At 42.4% G+C, this 15,674-nt stretch overlaps 1 protein-coding gene across 1 annotated transcript in view; it reads left to right on the top strand.

Annotated features, from left to right (window-relative positions):
- Positions 1-964: 964 nt before the first annotated feature.
- tbx15 (T-box transcription factor 15) overlaps positions 965-15,674 on the top strand; it is a 48,572-nt gene continuing 33,862 nt past the window's right edge. The window contains exons 1-2 of the mRNA XM_055031406.1: positions 965-1,857; positions 10,663-10,870. Of these exons, the coding sequence (XP_054887381.1) occupies positions 1,671-1,857; positions 10,663-10,870 (395 nt within the window). The 5' untranslated portion in view covers positions 965-1,670. The remainder of the gene's footprint in view (positions 1,858-10,662; positions 10,871-15,674) is intronic.

The following is a 15,674-nucleotide window of genomic DNA, read 5'->3' as shown; positions in this document are numbered from 1 at the left end:
CGCTTTATGGTATTTTTCATTCTCTAAATAAGTCCGCTTCTTAGTGTTATTATTATCATTATTATTTTTTAGCATTTTTATGTTGTGAACTAATAAACTAAATAAAGGCGTATAGCGTTATTATTATCAGTATTATTATCAGTAATAATAATGAATCCCTGCCAACAGCCATCACCATCTACAATAACCGTATTGAAGAGTTTGAGTGGGGACACCATTTCATTTCTCTTTGGGATCAATCAAATATTCTTGAGCTGAACGTTTTGAACTGAGGCTCATTTCAACAAACCAACCGGAAATCCAGCAGTTGTTGGGCCAATCATGAGCCGACGGCCCCACAGAAACGCACTGGATGCCAATGAACGTTTTCTTCTTCTTTTTTTTTCAATTATTTTATTTTTTTTTTATTAAAGATATCGGCAGAAGAAAATTTGTGACTGATCCGAATCCAGAATGCAGTTTGTTAGTTTGTTTGTTTGTGGGGGTTGTTGATTTTTCCCCTTTACGCAGCGACCTGCCTGCAGCCTGCAGCCTGCTGCCTGCGGACCCCGGCAGGCAGGCAGGCAGGCAGGCAGGTCAGAAAATATCCAGTGAAAAGGCTGCGAAATGTTCAAACGTCTCAGTTGAAATCGTGAGTCCGGGCGGCGGTGTGGGTGTCGGAGCGGATCAGACGCGCAGCAGCAGCAACAGCATGCACAACCCAGAAAATGAATAATAAACAGATAAATAAATAAATAATCAACCCCAAGCCGCGGGATCTTTAATAAGAAGCAGCGATGCGGGGGAACTTAGAAATGCATAATAATAATAATAATAATGATAATAATAATAATAAAAAAGGGCAACATTTTATTATGGAATGAGGTCATGGTGGAATAAATTTTAATTCCCCTCCGCTGTTCGAGCTCCAGCCTGTTCCATCAGTTCAAGCCGCCTTTCAGTGTTTTCCAGACTTCACGTCTCCGCCGCGCCGCCATTGGACAGAACCGTCCGTCTGGCTTTCCGGTCTGTCTCCTCATTGGAGGATGCTGGGTGCTTTTCCTTTTTTTTTTCGTTCTTCTTTTTTTTCTTTTTCCTTTTTTTAACAGAGAGTTAAAGGAGACCGCCCCTCACTCGCACCCCCGTAACCTCCCCCATCTCTCTCTCTCTCTTTCTCTCTCTCTCTCTCTCTGCGCCTGAAGAAGAAGAAAAAATCCTCCAGAAGTGAGTATCAATCAGAGAGAAGTTAGTGGGGCACAAAGAGAAAAAGCAGGACAGAGAGCAGGGCGCGCAAACAGCCGCTGACCGCATCCGAACTATCAGCCCGCGCGCAGTCAGTCAGCGATGGCCGCGTTCAAACACTAAAAAACAACAACAACAAAAACCCCCCTCCGTTTTCTAGTCAAAGTTTACTGGGATTACTTTGGACACTTGGTGAGTTTGCGCCCTGCTGTAAACACTGACGTGTTACGTTTCTTCTCCTTCCTCTCCTTTCTTCTTCTTCTTCTTCATTGTTTTTTTTTTTTAATTTATTTATTTTTTATTTTTTTGCCTCGCCGCTGTCGGACGGACGGAGTGAGGGGGGATCCGGAGGGAGCTCCGGGGGGCGGCGGGGGTCTTGGTGTTGTTGTTGAGTTTTTCGCCGCGTTCTCCTCCTCCTCCTGCCCAACTTTCGGGTGGATTTGAGAGAAATGAGTGAGAGGAGGCGATCGGCCGCAGCTCTGAGCTCTAGAGCCCACGCGTTTTCCGTGGAAGCCCTGATCGGCTCCAACAAGAAGAGGAAGCTCCGGGGCTGGGAGGAGAAGGAGCTGGAGTTGTCCATGGAGAGCCTCGCCACGGACGGAGAGGACCCGGCGCACTGTCTGGACATGGACCCTGGTCAGTGCGCGCGCACACACACACACACACACACAAGCACACACATATGCACATAAACATGTATATATATATATTTTTTTTTTCATGTCCTTTAAAAACCAAACACCGCTGAAAGTTCCCGCCGGGTCTCCCTGCGTCGTGGCTCCACGCTTACGGACCCCGGGCTGCAGACGCAGAGCGCATATGCTTCGCGGTCGAAACCCCGAGAAATGCAACCGCTCCTCTGCGGCCGCGTTCCAGCAACAACACGGCAGGGAAACGCAACTGTTGCAGTTCACTTAAAGAGGAAGGCGTGCAGGCCCTGCTTTAACCTCACACAACTGTGTCGTAGAAAGCGTTGATTTAAATTAGTTAATAAAATAGTAATAATAATATTAATAGTAATAATAATAATAATGATAATAATAAAAGAGTCGGTTTGCACCTTTAAAGGACCCAGTGTCTCTGATCGGAGGCACTACTTTGGTGCGTAAAAACCAGCCGACCTTTGGGTAAACTTAGGCCGTAAACCGCTCGCACCGTGACTCAACTAAGCGACTCTCGTCCGCCGCGTTTTGCTGTAAAACAGCAGCGGGCTTCACGGATTGAAGCGTCCCGAAGCCGAGTACAGGTGCGCAAGAATCATCAGTCGACCCTGCGCGAAGAGGGCCAGAGCGGCTGAGGCAGAAGGTGAAGCAGGAGGTGAAGCAGGAGGTGAAGCAGGAGGTGAAGCAGGAGGCCGCGCAGAGAGCAGCCAGGGGCGCGACGCGGAAAGGGAAATGTGTGTTCCAGCCTGGTTTGCGTCAACTCACGTACAGATAAAATGGAAGGGGGAGGACGGGACAAGAAGAATATTAATAGGTTTACAGTTTAAATTTGACAAAAATAAAAGAGCCACCCTATTATTTATTTATGTTATTTCATATTTCGTGTTATTGTACTCAGCATGAAACTATATATATATATTTTTGTGGGGACGGGGGCTGATGCAATAAACAGTCACCACTACAGTTATCTGAATTTTTAATCAAGTATACAAACAGTGACATTAAGTCAGAAAAATATTCTCCTCATGTCAAACAAATAATAAAAAAGGAAGAACTCTGCTAAAACTCGGAGTTGCGCAACTTGTGGAGACTTAACGCTAAGCAGCGGCGTTCTGCTCTCATTAGACTTGAACTAGGCGTCTCAGCTGGGAAAGGTTGACACAATTTTTTTTATTATTTCAGTGTTAATTCACGCATTCGTCTCAGTACTGTGTGTGTGTGTGTGTGTGTGTGTGTGTGTGTGTGTGTGTGTGTGTGTGTGTGTGTGTTTTCTGTCTTTCAGTTGGAACTGAACAAAGTCAGTGCGCAAGCAAACAAAAGATTGACTAATTAATTAAAGTTTTTTGACGTCATTTATATCCAAAAGTACTGACTAAACCCCCCCCAACTTTCTCTCTCTCCACAAAATACCTACTATTGTTATTATTATTATTATTATTATTATTATTATTATTATTATTATTATTATTATTATTATTACTGCTATTCAGTTTGTCTGCGCAGTGTGTGTGAACGGCTTCCTTCATATTTATTCATTTTTAGTTTTTAATTTCCACGTCTCTTTGCACGCTCCTCTTCGCCAGCGTCAGGCCTCCGCTCGCAGATTTTCAACCCCGAACTTGTCAGGTTCCGGTCCAGACTGCGGCCCTGACTGAAGGGCCACACTGAGAGCCTTCCTTTAAACACGGTTTAAAAGCGTAGCTCATATAATGTAGACGCATCATCATCATCATCATCATCATCATCATAAAGATTGGATATTTCACTACTGTCATGTTGGTTTTCGTCGTGCGGAGTTCGGTTCGGTTCGGTATGGGACTCTGGGAGCTCCTCTCGCGCAGAATTGACCTCCGGAAGTCAACGCTCGTTTTTTATTTATTTATTTATTTTTTTAATTATTATTATTATTATTATTATTATTATTGACGTCGCGTGCCTCTTCGCTCAGATGAAAAACAAAAAACAAAAGAGAAAAGAGAAAGGAAGAGGAACGAGGTTAAAGAAGCGTCTCAGCTGGTGGCGTTGTGTCCCTGAGTCCTGACAGGAAGCGCGTTGTTTTCGTTGCTGCCGCAGCGCTGAGCTGTCTGCGCTGCGGTTTCAATGAGGGGCCGCTAATTAGAAGCAGCGTTGCTTTTTTTGTTTTTGTTTTTTTTGTTTGTTTGTTTTTTGTGTGTGTGTGAGCCCGAAAAGGAGCAAAGATGGTAAACAAACAAACAAAAAAAGTAATCAAACTTAAATCCTTTATTCTTTCCTTTTCTTCTTTTTTTTTAACTCTCGGTGCTCGTCCCAGTCGTCTTAGGCCTGAATAAAAAGCACTTTTCCCTCAATCATAGATTTGACCCCCCCCCCCCCCCAAATCCCACCCTGTCCTCCATCCAGGCCCCCCTTCTCTCATTAGCCGCCGGGGCCCCTGGCAGGTTCCCGCTCCGGACCTGAAGCTCTCCGCTGTGGAGCATCAGGCGGCGGTGACCGAGAACAGCGAGTCTCTGTGGTCACATTATGTGGTTTAGTGGAATCCTTAGCGGAGTGATTTGATTTTTTATTTATTTATTTTTTTCCTCCTTCTTCTCTTCTTCTTCTCTCTCTCTCTCTCTCTCTCTCTCTCTCTCTCTCTCTCTCTCTCTCTCTCTCTCTCTCTCTCTCTCTCTCTCTCTCTCTCTCTCTCTCTCTCTCTCTCTCTCTCTCTCTCTCTTTACTGAGCTCCAGCAGGCTTTAAGGCTGGAAGCCGGCTGGTCGTATAACACGTTTATTAGCCTGAGAAGACAGAGAGCAGGACTGAGTCTGCAGCAGTTTTTTTTATTTTATTTAACAGGCTGACCGGAGGAGCTCCACAGGCCCGTTAGCACACACACACACACCTACACACACACACACACACACCAAAAAAAAAAAAAAGAAATAAAAAAGAAAAAGCTGGTTTTGTGAGACCTCACAAAGTTCCTACTTCCACACGGCTCTAATATGGATCCGTTAAAGCGGCAATTAACAAGTGAAACTACATCTGTTATAAACCCCAGCTCCACTTCTTAGAGAGACTCAGCTTTTACGCACAGAAACAGTTCTTAAAAAAATACACACACACCTACACACACACACACATCGACGCACACAAGCGCGCGCAGACGATTACACGGTAAAATAATTGTGTTAACAGAGCAGGTCTAAATTCAGAACTCAAGTTATTTAGCAGAAGAGAAACATCGCAGCCGATCTGTTCATCATCTCTGAGATCCTTGATAATATTCACTGAGAGTTTCTCCTTAAACACAAAAACATGGAAACGCTTCCATCTACACACCCAGAGTGAAATGGTTTTTTATTATAATTATTATTATTGTTTTAACCTGAAACTTTAAAGACTTGAATCAGTTCCTCTGTTGTAAATTAAGCAATTTATACTAAAGCATTTTTGGTTTATGATGTGTTATTTATGAGTGAAGGTCAGCAGGGGTCAGAAAATGTTTAAAAAAGAAATCCTCCCAACAAAAGGAGAGGAAGCGGCTTCATATATAAAAATGATTTTTTTTCTCTCTCTTATGTGTAATGAATGCAAATAAAACACGTGTAATTATCTGGGCGGTAAATGAAATGTTCGCTCCGGCAGCCCGACAGCTGAGAAGCAGACCTAAATATAGGCCTCAGTTCCAACCAGGCCAGCATGAGTGTTTGCGTTCAGCCTCCAAATACAGACGCGTATGTATTTCATGTGCGTTCAGCTCACCCAGACGCCTTTAAATGCAGACAATTATCCTATGAAGTCATACCCCCATACACTCCCCCACCCCCCTCCAAAAAAATTAAAAAATCATAAGGGCCACGAGCCGCGTCCGGGGCCCCGTCATAACGAAGAGGTTTGAGATGAATCCCAGCGTCCAGGGTTTGGGCTTCACCCCCCTGAGTTAGACGGCTGCACGTCTTTCACTTTCAGATGAAACTCTAACCTTAACCCTAACCCGCTTCATTCTGCACTTTCATGGGGAGAGTTTGCAAAAAATCTTGTAACTTTTCAGCAGGATATAGCGGCTTGTTTTGGGTCAATTATTTGTTAATGCATGATGGAAAACGCTCTAGTTCCACTGGAAGATTGCTTCGTTTACAATGAAGCATTTCCCCCCCCATGCTGTACGTGAAGTAATCTGCAGATGACACTAGAACTTTTTGACAAATATTGAGGAAATATTGAGCTCCGACTTCTCGCTGAACCGCACATAAACGTCCTCTAACCGAAACCGACGTGTCTAAATGTGAAGCCGGAGGTCAGAATGACGCGCGGCACCAAGCTGGTTCACGCTGGGCGTTTTTATGGCGGTCAAGCACAGGACGATCAGAGTGTGTGTGAGGTAATGCGTGCGTGTGTATGTGTGTGTGACAGAGAGAAACGATCGGCAAATTAAAAAATGCATCTTTTCAGAAAGCAAAATGAAAGCTAAGCTGAAAACTGGACGATGAGTGATAGAGAAGTGAAAATGAGCTGATATCAGATCAGACTTGCAGCTGTGCTGATGTGTGTGTGTGTGTGTGTGTGTGTGTGTGTGTGTGTGTGTGTGTGTGTGTGTGTGTGTGGCTGCTGAGTGTCAGAGGACGGGTCCTCCAACCTGATGACACGGCATCCAGACTTCTTTACCTGCTGCTCTCCATCTTTAAGCATCTTTGAGCATCCTAAAAAGCGCTGCATGAATTTGATGGATTATTATTATTATTATTCATTCAGTCTCATCTGATTCCCCTGAAGCCTCTATTTCTTTTCACTTTAACCTATTTAAAGTTTTAAAATAAAGGAGGCAGAAAGCGCACCAAACTGCATGTTGCTTGTCGTCGAAACTGTAAGTCAGCGGCACACAATTCATTTAAGTTGCAAAGTAAAACTACAGTTAAAGCCAAGTGCAGCCAGGCAGCACTGACGGCTAAACCGTCACGATGACACGTTTTCCGGGCGATGAATCGTGCCCGATCGTATCGCGCCGCACGATAATATCGCTGTTTTGAGAGCGTTTTAAAGGGATCCATTAATAGTGGCAGAAATAATGCAAGAACGCCTGAAATTCTGATGAGTATTTAAACACTGCAACTGGAAGACATTCTAAATGTCCAAAAATAAATAAACAAAACAACAGAAACTTCAAAAAGAAATAAAACAAAACAAACAAACAAAAAAACAAAAAAAAAAACAAAATTGTCCTTAAATAAAAAAAGGGACTGGTTGAGGCCAATGCAGCAGACGGAAAACTTTTGACGTCTAGTTTTCTGGTAGAAAGAGAGGAAAGAAAAATGATAAATCACCCAAAACGGGAATGAATGAGCTTGTTACGATTTATCATGCGATTAATTGATTTATGCCTTAAATGCAACACATGTTAATGATGACTGTAACTCATGTCACGGTTCTATGGATGGATTTTGCAGGAACACATTGGAGGCCTGCAGCTCTATGCAATACGCCAGATTCACTAATACGAAATCTCCATGTAAACCAGCCTGTTGTTGGAACTTTCCAGTTAAAACAACAGCAGGAATACAGCGCAGGTCTATTTTAACAGACTAAGGTTTATGATTTCAAGCCTCTTGTTCGTGGCATGTATTTTGACGATCCTTTATTGTTTTTAGCTCTTTGGAGTTTTAAATATCGCAGCTTCAATTTTTCTTTCAGGATTTAATGAACGAGATTCAGTTTAAAAAACACTGTTTTCCCATCTCTAAACGTTATATTGACTTAAAATGTGTTTCGCCTTTCAACAGCTTCTACATTTTGCATTTTGTTGGCTGGAATTTCTGTCAAGATAATAATAATAATAATAATAATAATAATAATAATAGATATGCCAATCTGTCAGCCGTACTAGAATAAATCAATTTAACCCAAAGAATCACATTTATTTAATGTGTACATGGAAATAAAAATGTTAACGTGGGAAAGAAAAATAAACTTTTCAGTAAGTTTTAATCCAATAATTCCTTGATATTGATTAAAACACTACCAGTACCCAAGGCAGATTGTTTCACTGAAAACATGTGGAAAAATATTTTATTATTAGTGCAATAATCTGCCAGTGAAACTAGTTCTTCCTCATCAATATTAAGGAATTATTGTCTTAAAACATCTTGCTGAAAAGTGACTTTTGAGTTAGCTTGGTCTTATGTCCAGTGTGCTCAACTATTTGCACTGCAAACCAGACCGAAATCACTTTCTACTATTTTGTGGGTTTGCACTTACTGTCCAGCAGTTTCAACATTTACAAAAAAAAACAAACAACAACAACAAACAAACAAAATCTGTCGAAGCGGGACCGTTTGTTGGACGAGCTCATCCCTGCGGTAGGCCCCCGGGGGCCCGGTGGGAATCGGAGCCACCGGGCCCGTCGACTTCTGCCCGAGCAGAATGTGTTTACAAAGTGCGAGGGGGCAGCTGAGTGTCTATCTGCCCGAGTGTGAACAGTTAGAGGAGAGAAGCGGACACTAATCATGTGCGACAGTCCTCCCTGGCTGGAAGGATGATGGAAAGACCCCCCTGCCCCCCTCCTGCCCCCTCCTCTGCCCCCGCTGTCTCTCAGGGCTCATTACGCCCCTCGCCGCTACTCGCCTTCTTGTCTTTCTCTCCCTCATCTTCATCATCTCCCCCATTTCTTCCTTCCTTCTCTCCTTTCCAGCGGGACTTGGCTGCGCTGCGGCGGTTTCGCCCGGGACGCTGTCCAGTCTCTCTCTCTCTCTCTCTCTCTCTCTCTCTCTCTCTCTCTCTCTCTCTCTCTCTCTCTCTCTCTCAGCTCCTTGCATTTGCATAAGCGTATTTTTGCCCCCCACCCCACCCCCCCGGCCCCTCTCCTTCCTCCGCCACTGCCAAGCCGACCCCGGTGTGTCAGGACCGGCAATAAATAATACATTATTGCATTTTTTGGGTGGCGCTGGGGTTGCGAGCGAGGTCGTTGTAAAAGATTTTCTCCAAAAAGTGAAATGAGATGAAGCGCGCGGCGGTCAAGTGACGGTGTCGTACGCACGGAAAGGTTTTGACATCCCAGCTGGAAAAATCACGACCCCCACCCAGAGATTTCCAAGTCTAAATAAGCGCACACAGTCGTTTCACTCTGCAGCGGTGCAGCAGGGGTCTGGGTGTATTTTGGGACATCTAATACTTGAGCGTGGATTTATGGTGAGAGTAAACAGTTTAAAACACTTAGTGATTGCCAAGATGAATACATTTGCTCGTCTAATTCCAAACAGTCTTGACAAAACTTGTGATTTGTTTGTTTCTTTTCCTGTGTCCGAGCATAAAGCTCACATTATTTATAGAATATGAACTTTGTCAACTCTCAGAGTTTGCAGATTTACCTAATCCTAAGAGCAAGACGCAACTCAGCACCGGGCGACCTCAAGGTCGTGCGCTCGGCCCGCTGCCGTTTGCACGTGGCCGCTCGTCTGCGCGAGGGAAGCCGGCCTGACGTTTTAATCGGCTCCGTCTCTGAGAGCAAATGCACGAAAACGGAAAACATGTAGCCTCAATGAAGGATGCGGTCATGAGACCGAGAAGTTTCCCTCCGTGACAACAGAGACATCCCGCAGCGACGCAACCACGACCAGCAACTTCAATATGTCCTTCAGAAACGTTTCTGGATTGTCGTCCCAAAAAACAAAGAGAAACACAAACGAAGAGCTGCTCTGTAACCGAGACAGAAAACATAATTGAAATATCGCGCTTTTTCATTCTATTCCAACCGGATGCAACCAACATCTGCTGTTGTGAGTCTTGTTATAAGAAGGCATATAATGGTACAATTATATGCCTTTATATAAAATAGTGTTAAAAATTGACAATTTTCTCTAAACTAATTTATTTTTCTAGTGTAATTGATGGCTTTGATGTTCTTCAGGATGACAAACTGGGCTGAAACTTCTCCTGTGCACTGCAAAAAACCCAACATGGAGTCAACTATTTTGGTCTGGTTCCTAGTGCAAATATCTCAGCCCAATTGAAAAAAGACAAATCTGATTTATAAGCAACTTTTCAGCAAGATAAAGGAGCTTGTTTTAAGTCAATAATTTCTTAATATTGATACAAAAGTACAAGTAGATTATTTAACCCATAACAGAACATTTTCTGATGTTATACATAAAATGATTTGACAGTGGAAGTAGTACTTTAGTGCTTTTCTGTCAAAATTTAGGAATTAGAACAGGCTCCTGTATTTTGATGAAAAAGTTACTTTTCAAGTAGTTTTGTCTCATTTCAAGTGTATTAGTTTATTTGTCCTAGAAGCTAAAATAAAAATACTTGGTAATATTTTGTGTTTTTGCAGTGTGGGTTTGTCTCAAAAAAAAAAAAAAAGAGCTTTTTTTTAAAAAAAAATCTGACTTAACCTTTTGATTATTTTTGTGGATTCATCTTTTCTGTCAATGATCACTTGACGGAAAATTTTGCATCCCAGGCCTGTTTCAGTGGAATAGTTGTTTGCCTGGCCAGGAGAAAAAAGAAAAAAAGAAAAAGGAGAGTGCAACAATTTTTCTTTGTCGCTCTGCAGAAGCTTCACGCAGCTTTTATCCCACTTCTGTCTCCATGAGCCGGCAGGCCAAGCCCGGCCTGCAGCGGGGCGGGGGGGTCCGGTGATGAAGGCTCACAGGAGGAACGCTGCAGCTCTCGCTCGTACAGGCCCAACTTTCCTCTATGAAAAAAAAAATCAACAAAAAAAAAAAAACACACATTTTTTTCATTTTTATGTTTTAATTTTGTCGATCCAGAGCCGCCTTCCTCATCTCTCTCTCTCTCCCCCCTCCGCTTTTCGGCCCCTTCCAGACTCGGAGGCGAGCCCCGGCTCGGATGGAGAGGGCCTGGCCGAGAGGACGTCGTGCTCCTTCGGCTCGCCCGCCGACCTGGCCCCGGGCCCCTGCGACGCCTCGCCCTCGGCCTCCATGGAGGAGATCCAGGTGGAGCTGCAGTGCGCCGACCTCTGGAAGCGTTTCCACGACATCGGCACGGAGATGATCATCACCAAGGCCGGCAGGTAGGCGGTGGGCTCAGCTGCTGACTGAGGCACAGACTGGGCTGTTGCTGGGCTCCCGGGACGTTTTGGGGCCCAGCCCGGGGTCAAAGCGGTCAACCAGGGCCTGTCGCGATGACAAATGCTGCTGGACAATAAGTTATCTCCAGAACTTATTCCGATAAATGATGATGTTTTGAGATGGCGAACAGCATAATAATGCAGTAACACATTCTCAAAGGTCAGTGAAGTTTCAACTCTAACTGGAACTGGAAGACATTTTAAATATCCAAAATAAATAAAGAAAACAACAGAAATAACAAATAAAATGAATTATGCAGTCTCTCTAAACAAAACGACCTGTCAAAAACCGTCCAGGTGAGAGCAAAGCACCAGACTGAAGACTTTTGTCATCCAGTGTTTGGTAGAAAGAGAAACAAATGAGAAAAACGACAAAATTGTTCAAATGTAGACTATTGATCTCGTATTGATTCATCATGCAATTAACAGATTTATTGACTGATTGATTCAGGTACATATAGTTAAATTCCTAGACTCACTTCTAGGGACTTCCTTTGATTTTTTTCGTGTTTTTCAACTTTTTCAGGAATAAAGTAGTTAGTGTGTTAAAAGGATGAGTCATCATATAAATGACCTCATCATCCATCCACTCTGTGCTTTAGGTTATACTCAGGCATTGTTGATTTATATTGACACTTTAACTTATTTTGGATAAAGTCTTTGAGGCCCGCGGACCAAACGGAACACATGAAAAACAAAAGAAAAGAAAAAAAAGGAGCCAAAGTCTAAATACAAACCACACAAGACCGTCATTTTAAAAAGTGAGGGCTCCTTTGTTCTGTCTGACGGATTGCTCTCATCCTTCTCTTTCCGTTAGTTTTATTTTGTTGAGTTTTTCTCTTAACCCTAACCCTAATCAGGGTTTAATCCATGCCGCCTAGTTCTGTGAAAAATAAAAAAAGCCCAGCCTTCAGTGTTTTTGTTTTTTGAGAGGCTGGTGATCGATTGTTTGAAACACAGACGAGATGCAGACAGGTGTGCAGAGGCAGCTTGTGGTGAAGGGAGGATGAAGGTTGCAGCAACTGTGAAGCGCCAAAATGCAATTTGAAAAGAAAGAAAAGAAGAAGAAGAAGAAAAAAAGAGTGACTTGTCAGTTGTCTATATTTTTCTGGGGCTGGAAGCAGTTTCATTCTGTTTGTGAAAGCACACAGACATTTAGAGGTAATTTAGTGATTCCTCTTCTGGTTGTCACCTCAGATTGTTGTGGAAAGCAAAAACAACACAGCAGTGTGGAGTGACTGTAATAGGAGAAGCTTTAAAAGGCCGACTGGAGAGCTTTTATTTTGAAAAATGGAGCAGTGTTCTGAAAATATTACATGAATCTATCGTGGATTATATATTGAAGTCAATGAATAGATTTTTTTGTAGTTTGTAATATATATATATATATATATATATATATATATATATATATATATATATATATATATATATATATATATATATATATATATATATATATATATATAAACTATAAAATTCTCCACACTGCTTTTTTTTTTTTGTCAACATAAAATTCCGACTACTTCTTACTGTCCTAAATCATGATAACTTACGTGTTACTATATATATAGACAGAATGGTAATGGCGAACCAACCAGACATTGTCGTAGTGGATAAACATCAGAGGAAAGCCGTTGTGGTAGATGTAGCAATACCAAGTGACTGCAACATCAGGAAAAAGGAGCACGAGAAACTGGAGAAATACCAGGGCCTCAGGGAAGAACTGGAGAGGGCCTGGAAGGTGAAGACCACAGTGGTGCCTGTGGTCATCGGGGCCCTCGGGGCAGTAACCCCCAAACTGGAGCAGTGGCTACAACAGATCCCAGGAACAACATCAGACATCTCAGTCCAGAAATGTGCAGTCCTTGGCACAGCCAAGATACTGCAGGACCCTCAAGCTCCCAGGCCTCTGGTAGAGGACCCGAGCTCAGAGGATAAGAACCACCCGGTGGGTGAGAAGGGAATTTTATATATATATATATATATATATATATATATATATATATAATATATATATATATAGTTATATATTTTTTTATATATAAGTTTTTTCTTCAGGTGCGCGCTGGTTTCCGTCGGGCGCTCACGCGCTCGTTGTGCTGCCGCCGGGTGCTAATGTGTTGCACGTGCGGGTCGCCCCTTCCAGGCTCGGCTCGGCTCGGCTCGGCTCGGGCCTTCTCGCGCGCCGCAGGTCAAAATCGGAGCGCAGCGCGAGCTGCTTTTCATTAACCCCCTCTGTTCTGTTTCGTGCCCTTTGATGGGGCTCGCGCTCATTTGAAGCGCACGGACCAAAACACAAAAAAGAAAGAAAAACAAAAACAAAACAAACAAAAAAAAAAAAAAAAAAAAAAAAAAAAAAAAAAAAAACAGTTACAAGAAGAGTCACTGCCGTGTCCTGGAGGAAGGCGCTCGCGCTCAGCTTCTTTGTCCTCGCAGCGGGCGCGAGCCTTTCCCACCCAGCGCCCGCGCTAACTCATCAATTCGTGACGTGTCTTCGTGCAAACAAATCGAACAATTTGTTTGCACGAGACGGAACATTGAGGCAGTTAAAAAAACAACAACAACAAAAAAAAACGTGTCGATTCATTGACATGTGTTTTATTTTTAATTGAAACTAAAGAAATATTAGCAAAATTCAATTAGATTAAAAATAATTTCAGGTTATTATTGTTGTTACAAAAAAATATATACTAAATTAAACCATTTAATTTTAGATTCCTATATCTACAAATTTCTGCGCTTCATATTCCTGAAAAAAAAAAAGATTCTTTCATAAGCAACATTCATTCACTCATCCACTCTCTCTGCAGTGATCACAGGGGAGTCCATGACTCTAAAACAATCATTTTTATCTCGTTTCATTTCATTTGATTTATGCTCCCAAACAGTTTCGAGGCGGCGTTTCTTTGCGCGCGGGCGCGCGCTTCTCGTCTGTTCCAAAGTGGTTCCTTCCTCTCTTCTGCGCTCCTGCGGGCCTTCAGGGTTAAGTTACGACTCCGGCTGTCTCCCTCCGCTGGAAACGCACGAGCTGCCCTGGGCTGCTGGAATAAATTAGGATTAAATTGGTAATCAGCTCATAAATGGCGCGGCAATCAGTTTGCGCTGAAGCAGAGTGAATGAGGCGGACGCGGCCGTCGCCGTGCGCATTTCACGGCCTGCTCATAATAAGGCCATAAATCCAAAGTAGGAGAGAGAGAGAGAGAGAGAGAGAGAGAGAGAGAGAGAGAGGTGGAAACTTCTTTCTTTTCCTCGTTAGGGAGCCCTCGATTTACGAGCTTTAAATGAAAAGAGGGGAAAACGCCGCATTTACGCGCAGAGGAGTTCAGATGAACTGTCCTCCTCTGGACGCTGCTTGTTTTTCTGAACCCGGCTTCCCTTTTAGTGCTGCAGCTCATCCGTGACGTGCAGTCATTACTATTTACAGTCCCGAGCGACAATATGAGTTTGTTGCTGTACATTTGAGCAGATATTAAAAGTTGGGGAGGGAGGCGCGCAAAAAGCAGAGCTGCCCCGGGAATATATGAGGCCCCAAGCAGAAGAAGAAGGGGGTCCACAGCTGTCTTTCTTTCTTTCTTTCTTTCTTTCTTTCTTTCTTTCTTTCTTTCTTTCTTTCTTTCTTTCTTTCTTTCTTTCTTTCTTTCTTTCTTTCTTTCTTTCTTTCTTTCTTTCTTTCTTTCTTTCTTTCTTTCTTTCTTTCTTTCTTTCTTTCTTTCTTTCTCTCTCTCTCTCTTTCTTTCTTTCTTTCTTTCTTTCTTTCTTTCCTGCGTTCTGCATTAAGCACAACTTGTTTCGCTGCTCACTCTTGAGCCGCTGATGAATGAAATATGACTGTGTCTTATTTTTAGCAACAAGTTATTCAGGCATAGATTTAATATTAATTTTAAAATTTGTCATTTTATCTTAATTGTTGTGGTTAGCAATGATTTTATTTTTATGGATGGAGAAAAAGCATTTTATAACCGAGCGAAAGTTATCTATCTATCTATCTATCTATCTATCTATCTATCTATCTATCTATCTATCTATCTATCTATCTATCTATCTATCTATCTATCTATCTATCTATCTATCTATCTATCTATCTATCTATCTATCTATCTATCTATCTATCTATCTATCTATCTATCTATCTATCTATCTATCTATCTATGTAAATATACAACCCTTCCTCTCCCCACCATCATAGAAGTTATAAATAAATATTACAAACTAAAAACTAGTTGATCAAAGGGATTAACGGGAATCAGAGATTTACAAAATCGGTGACCAGAAATTCTCCACAAAATCTCTGATTGCTCCACTATGTTATTAGATGTTATTTATTTATTTTATTATATTTTATCATATTATTATATTTTTTTTGTAAAATGTTTGAAATAAGACATAAAAAAATAGCTACACCAACAAATACAAAGAAAATCTTGTATAAAAAAAAAAAAAAACTTTTCGTTTGGACAACATGTAAAACCTTTCCGGCACCTTCCAGTTCGGGAGGAGCAATAACAACTTACGTGGAGAAGGACAACAAATGTAGCTCTGTTTGCATCTGGATTTAATTTCCGCGCCAGAGGAGCTGGAAAGGAGGCAGGAAGACATTCAAACCATCTTTTCCATTTCAACTGGAGCAGCTGAAGCAACTGAGGTGGATCAGCAGCTCTTGTCAACAGACGTTGCCGTCACCCAGGACATGCTGCTGTGGAGTCACAAACAGCGACAGACTTCAGCCAGAAGCCTCTACATTTTT

This window comes from Poeciliopsis prolifica, unplaced genomic scaffold (assembly GCF_027474105.1).
Source record: "Poeciliopsis prolifica strain line A6 unplaced genomic scaffold, Auburn_PproV2 SCAFFOLD007, whole genome shotgun sequence".
Taxonomy (NCBI): domain Eukaryota; kingdom Metazoa; phylum Chordata; class Actinopteri; order Cyprinodontiformes; family Poeciliidae; genus Poeciliopsis; species Poeciliopsis prolifica.
Note: the sequence above shows the minus strand (reverse complement) of the source record. Positions and strands in the feature narration are given on the sequence as shown.